The 7,119-nt window shown below is 38.5% G+C and overlaps 1 protein-coding gene across 4 annotated transcripts in view; it reads right to left on the bottom strand.

Annotated features, from left to right (window-relative positions):
* kcnip3b (Kv channel interacting protein 3b, calsenilin) overlaps nt 1-7,119 on the bottom strand; it is a 59,558-nt gene that overhangs the window by 18,473 nt on the left and 33,966 nt on the right. For 2 of the 4 annotated variants that reach the window (XM_005924347.3, XM_005924348.3), the window contains exon 1: nt 3,885-7,031. The exons of the other annotated variants lie outside the window; for them this stretch is intronic. In XM_005924347.3, the coding sequence (XP_005924409.1) occupies nt 3,885-3,990 (106 nt within the window). In that variant the 5' untranslated portion in view covers nt 3,991-7,031. Of the gene's footprint in view, nt 1-3,884; nt 7,032-7,119 lie in introns of those variants that run through there. 4 annotated transcript variants of the gene reach the window in all.

Below are 7,119 nucleotides of genomic sequence, written 5' to 3'. Positions count from 1 at the left end.
AAAAAAAAATCCCACATGCATACTACCCTTTAGGGCTAAGTCCCGGGTGTTTCAAATGTCTGGCTCCGCCTCTGGTTTGCATCTTGCAGTGAGCCCTCTATATTTACTTTCATGGAGTCTTCTCTTCATGGTAGACTTGGATATTGCTATGCCTAACCCCTGGAGAGCATTGCTCATTTGGTTGGCTGTCTTTAAGGGGTTTGTCTTCACCATGGAAATGATTCTGCGATCATCCACCACTGTTGTTTTCCATGGACGTCCAGGTTGTTTTGTGTTGTTCAAATCACCAGTGCTTTTTTTTTCTTTCTCAAGATGTACCAAAGTGTAGATTTTGCCACTCCTACTATTGCAGAAATTTGTCTAATTGTTTTTTTTTCTGTTTTTGCAGGTTAAGGTCGGCTAGTTTCACCTGCATGGAACACTTATTTGACTGTACCACGTCTTTTCACAGCAAAATCTTCCACATGTAAGCACCGCACTTTAAATCAACTCCAGGCCTTTTATCTGCTTAATTGATAATGACATAATGAAGCAATTGCCCCACCTGCCTATGAACTAGCCTTTAAATCAATCGTCCAAATACTTTTAAAAAATGGTGGCACATGTTGAGCTGAAACTCCTAAACCCTTCATCCAGATTGAACGTGGATACCTTCAAGTAAAAGCTGAAAGTCTACACATTATGTCCATCATATAATTTAAAATGGAGTATGTTTCAGTAAACGGGTAAAAAAAACAACAAAAAAACCCCAAACAAACAACAACTTGTGTCAGTGTCCAAATATATATGGACCTAACGACCTAATGTAGAAAAAACTTAAAATCCATCCAACTACAATAGCAGATATATATTCCACTTCCTGTATCGGTGATGACGCAAACATTCTGGTGACAAGTACTTAAAGATGATTAAGGCAATTAGAAGATGATCCAGGAGTGGGATAATGACACTGCAGTTGGGAAAGTCTTAGTGGGAGATGTTGAAGTAGGTAGTTAAATAGATGAAGGCACATGATGGGAATTTTGGAGGCTACTCAGGGATGGCCAGTGTCCTTCAGGGTCCTGGAGGAGTACTCGGGGCTCCATATTTAGGCGGTCTCAGAGAAAGCTTGTTCGATACTTTATGTATAATTGATGTGAAGTAATGCTAAACCTGGGTGTAGGCTCTAGTATTGGAGGAGAAGAGGAGGAAGAGGCAGAGGTGGTGTTGGAGGAACTGAAGACAGTAAAGATTGAGAGGAGTGATAAATTATGTAAGGACATTACTAGCGTTTTTGTTGAATTTATTACTTATGATGCCGAGCCATATGAGAGGCACTAATGTGCCGACTGGAGCCTTCCGGCTGTAATTGTCTTGGCACAGTGACTGTAGGGCACTCTGACTCGCTGGCCTTCAGCCCAAAACTCTAGTCAAAGGGAAAAAATGCATCATTCAAAGAGCAGTGTCTGATGTTTCTTTTGCTGTCCTAAAGGTACGCTGCCTGTTAGCCCTTCAAGGCTTCATGAAGTATCAGGCATAATAAAAGCCCATTAAACGTTTCAACTCTGAATATAACATTAGAAAGAAATGTTAAAAGCCCCCAAATATTACAGCATCTACAGAATTTCAAAAAAGAAAAAAGGCAAACAAACATTAGAAGTACTTTAATTGGATTTTTCTACTTCACAGACAAAATGTGAACAAAGACTCAACAGAGACGATGTAGTCGTGACCTTTTTTCCACTCTTCATTCAGGCTTTTTTCAAAGACGCTTGTACTATAAATAAGGCTGCTGAGGTTTGTCAACATGATGTCAATTTCTGATTGAAACATAAAAACTAGGACATTAATGCTTTTGAACATTGAAGTGAAAAAGGTCATGCACTGTTATCTTATTTGAAAAAAAGCACACAACATCTAAGAGTTCAATATGTTCTGTCGAATGGGCTCAAGTTCCTCCTAGCCGATGTGTCTGACTCATACACAATATAAAACTTCGATGTAGCTTCCAGATCAGAAAAATAAAGCCAATGCAAAGTGTCTAAAAGCTGTATTCAACATGAAAATTACCAGATGGAGATAGCTGTGGTTTCAAAAAGATATTTGGCAGTATAGAAGTTTATTTCTGTCTTGTCCTCTGTAACCTCCCTCCCCTGTTTCCTGCTCAGTCACTCATTCCGAGTCATATTAAACCTTAAAGCAAAGGTTCCTATGCTTTTGTCACTTGAAAGTAATAACTAATAAGAATAACGTATAAAGCTTAATATTGTATGGTTGTTATTTACATAGCTCTCCTACAAATGCTACCCTGGGGTAAATGCGTTTTTTGGTTAAGAGCACATTAGCTGTGCCACCTGTTCATAAAGAACTTGAAATAAACTGGACTCCAATAAATATGAATTAAACATTTTGAAAAGTTAAATTTCAGTATCTTAAATTACTCCTGTACACGTGTTTCATAATTTGTGAACACGTGCTTTTACCTGTGTGTCTGCTCTACTTATATATGTATATTTCTTTCTTTATTTTTATTTTATTTATTTTTTTTACAATGAGTGTTGTAATTTCAAACATTTATTTCTTATGATTTAAGCTCACAGAGTCAGGCTTATAGAAAAAGTAAGCTTATTGTTGAAATTGCACTCCTTATCTTAATATATTAACAAGTAGTTAAAACATCTTTGCACTGATAGAAAGAGGACTTTCATTGGTCCATTAAGCTCATACTGGACTGTATGTGGCCCACTATGTAAAATAAATTTGACATCTCTGATCTGAAGGGCTCATCAGCTGCTAAACACCACAGTTACTTCGTCTTCGCGTCTATGTTTCATGACTTGCGTTTGTACTTTTCTGTGATGTAATCTAGACAGTATAAAATAAACCAAAATGAACTTATCTTAGTTTGTTATAGGAGGCAGTGTGGACATCACTATTTGATCACTCTCCAAATGATTGACATCCACTAAGAAAGAATACAAATACTAGAGTTAAATTTAAACCCTTTAGATATGCTTAAAAACCAGCACAATGGGTCCTGTTGGTTATATTTGTCCACATATTATTTTCATATATTGTCTATAAACGTATTAATACTTAATAAATATTATTAATCAATTAACATGTAAGCAACAAGTTGTAACTGTTCCAAATTTCATTGGTGATAAAATTCAAATGCAGAAAACCGTTGATTGGCTGAAGCGTACAGTTTATTAAAGATACAGTGATTAATACTGGAGTATTATTTCCTGTGTTAAAACTAAGTAATCAGAAGTCTTGGATAAGTCCAGCTGTGTTTACTAGGAGACAGAGATTAATCACAGAGAAATCTGATCATGCGGTGGCGGCCTTTAAAAGTCCAAAAGTTCTTAAATGTCAATTTTTCACGAGCTCATCCTGACAACTTTTTCTTTTTTTGGGCAACCCTTTACACAGTTTGTTTTGCTAAACTCTCAAGGGAGCAGACTATCTTTATTTTCATAACCAAATTTGGAAACAAGCAATGTTATGTAAAGATTTTTGTAGAAGTGTTTCCATAATGGCATGCAACACCACAGTTTATTACATAAACCATAAACCGCATTAAAGCCTCATAACTTAGAATTTATACGCAGTATGCAAACATTTAATAAATGATTTATAGCACACTATAATGTAAGCAGGTACAAGTGTTTATACATGCACATGTAAACAGTAATAACTCATTGAGTGGAGGCTGAGGTCTTATAAGTTCAAAAGGCAACATGATACAACTCAGCGGTCTTAATGTAACGTTATAATTGTTGATTGATTATTATTAAACACTTTTGATATTATCATATAACTAACCTACAGTGCAGTGCACTCAGGCAGTGCTTAAAGGTGTATAAAAGTTTACCCAGCAAAGGCTGCAGGTGGGCCGTTACCTTCAAACGAGGACATCGGCTCCAGGATCCCAAACTGCTTGAGAACTGCCATGAAAAGGATGATGACCACGCCGATGGCAAAAAGCTCCATGCCCTGGATCCCCATGACTTCAGAACAGGCAGGAGCCCACTCAGGGCCAACCAAGCCCCCGGGGATAAATGAAAGAAAGCTCGGGTTGATGCGAGTTAGCGCTCTACTCAACAACAAGCGGTGTCAACAGGGATGAGCCAAGAGGCAACAGGAACCGGCCTGGTTAGTGGGTGACTGCATGAAGCTGTCTCCAGGCCCAGGAAGCAGCATGAGAACCAGCTGGATGAAGGCTCCTCTAATGTCAACACTGATGCTGAAGTGGAAAATATGTGGAGGCTGACATATATGGAAAATCTTCCTCTCTGGACCCATGAGAAAAACTGGGAGCTGTGTCACAAGCCATTTATTAGATCAAGTTAAAGGAGACTTTTAGAGCTCACAGTGGAAAAGACACACGTTACTTCTCAGTCTCTTAATCCGGCTATTATCAGTCTTCGCTGCATAGCGTGGACTAATAAATCACATCTTGGTTTTAGATTAAAATGTCATTTAGAAAAAGCAAAACAATGCGGTGCAGCGTCGGTGTCCATTTTCATGAGTTTGCACTCATTTACTAGGAGAAAGTCAGACTGAATAGGACAGGCTTATTGAACAGAACATCCAAGAAGAGAACGTGAAAAACCCAGGTCTTCTCATCTTCCATGCCATAAAATGGCAAAACAGCATTAGAGATCATAAATAAATCACTCCATTACAATTTCGAAACCGCATGAGCAATCTCTAAAACCTCAGCTCTGAAAACAAAAAACACTTCTTGTTTTATCTGCAAGCTGAGAACTATCTGACTCTCTAACCTCAGCGGTATCGGTAACGGACCGTCCAGTCAAGACGGAAAAAACTGAACTTTGCTCAAAATAAAAAAATTCGGATGAAACAACAATCTACCCCGAAACTGATGGGGCTTACTTGATGTTTAAAATCATTTAAACAATCACTTTTTTCTGCTCTCGTACTCTTACAATAGGAAGTAATCCCCACGTCCACCATTCAAGCGTAAATTGAGCATCCACAGTTAAGTTTAAACTTGGCATCGCAGTCCACTCTTCATTGTTTGGCCAAATCCAAGTCCAGATATGGAAGAGTATGACCCCCGAGAGAACATACTCAGAGCAGCAGCAGCAGCAGTGTCCGGGAAGGGAAATCCTGAGAAACTGAGAGTCGCTGTGGGGAATGAATCCTCCCCCCTCAGTGTCTGCCTCACTCGCATGCACTTTCCCACCCCTCTCCTCTTTCTCTGCAGCTTCCTGAATTAATCTGTTGCTGTTTCTTGCTACAACTTTTCACTCCTCAGCTCAGTTGCTCCACCTTAAACCTTGTGCACATCCCGTCCTTCTACTTTTTTTTTTTTTTTTGAACCTCTGGGTTCCTCCTTTTCTTCCCTCTGTCTATATGTGCTCTGGAGCTTTCAGCCTCCTCCTCCTTCCCTCTCTATCTCATCCGTTGTTCCATAACTATGGTCAATAGCAGACTTTCTCCCCACTCTGTTGAGCTCTTTTATGCAAACTATTCATTCTGCATCCACCGTTTAAGGCTTAAAACATTTTGGGGAGCAAATTGCAGTAATGCTCATCTTGAAGAGCCCTCGATAAATGGCCTCTGATAAAGAGCTTTATACTGTCAATAAATAGCTGCTATCCGCATGTCACTTTGCGGCCGTTTTGCATCTCTTCCCTGGTTGTTTTTTCTTCCTTTTCTGGCTACTTTGTGTTTCTTTGTGACAATTTTGCACCTTGTTTTTGCAGATATGCAGTATTCCTTTTGAACATGTGCCATCTTTGTATCAGCTTTCTGTATTCTTTAATTGTTTTGCATTTTTTGTGGCTACTTGAGTCACTATGTCGTAATTTCTTGCGGTTTTTAAGCTGTTTTCCCTTTTCTGTGTTCCCATTTTGGTCTATTTTGCATCTGCTGTAGGTGTTTTATTTTTCTTTGTATTCATTTTGTGAGTGTTTTACTTTTCTTTGTGATGTTTCTGTACCTCTTTGCAGTAATTCTACATCTTTTTGTGGTTATATTGTGTATTTTTGTAATTTTTCTTTTTTGGTCAGACTGTATTTGTGTTTGTTTTGCATCTTTTTTGCAAAATGATTTCAGTATCTTCTTGCCATTTTGAAATTTTTGTGCATATCTCTTTTTATAATAGTTTGTTGTGTCTTTGTGGCAACTTTGTAAGATGTTTTATTTTATTTTTTTTATTCTGGTACATGTTTTTAGTTATTTTGTACCTTCATTTTGCATCTTATAGCTTTTGTGATATTATTATATTGTTATATTATTTCATTAATATGATACACATTACACCACTGTGGCTCTGCCAGCTCCATTACTGTCACCATCCTCAGCTGATCCTGTTTGCATATGAGGGCTGGAGTCAAGAATTCGAGGTTGAGCAAACGCAGAGATCAAATAGGAACATCAGCCTCCCTACACGTGTAACTTCTTGATCTTTCCACTTATCTGTTTTACTCTGAATCAGACGTATAATGAGTCCTAATTATGCATCGCTAAACCATTTTAATGATTACACAGAATTACTGGAACATGGTCCACAGTTTGCCAAGGATAACATGGAAAAATATAATTGAGTGAGTATCAGCGTGCATAAGTATGGTTGTGTGAGTGTGTGTTTAGCAGGTCAAAAGAGGATAACTGATGACTCTGCATTTGCTAATGCATCAAGATAAGATGTGTGTGTATGTGTGTATGTGTGTTTGTGCGCGTTATTGTATTGACTTGGATGGAGAAAGGAGATGCAGATGGGACGCTGGAGCGGGAGAGATCAATATCTCTGTGGTGAGGTGGTGGAGATCCCCTCTGTTTTTCCTGCTCCTTGTGAATTTAACCAGAAAAACCGAGGTCACCTATCACTGACAGAATCACGTCACTGGTTACTCTGTGGTGGGATTTATAATGAGTGTCAAACTTATGTTTTTCACACAGCTTTGAAGGAGGGTTTGACAGGAGACAAGCAATAATGAGCCAACATTAAATACACACACACACACACACACACACACACACACACTGCATGCATGTATCTGGGCATGTGTGTATACTTATGAATAATTGTGTATGGGTCTATTCTGAGAAAATATCAATGCTGGCGGATTTCCGTGTGTGTGTGTGTGTGTGTGTGTGTGTGTG

The sequence above is a fragment of the Haplochromis burtoni genome, unplaced genomic scaffold, assembly GCF_018398535.1.
Source record: "Haplochromis burtoni strain Fernald_Lab_line unplaced genomic scaffold, NCSU_Asbu1 Contig_54, whole genome shotgun sequence".
NCBI classification, from domain to species: Eukaryota; Metazoa; Chordata; class Actinopteri; order Cichliformes; family Cichlidae; genus Haplochromis; species Haplochromis burtoni.
Note: the sequence above shows the minus strand (reverse complement) of the source record. Positions and strands in the feature narration are given on the sequence as shown.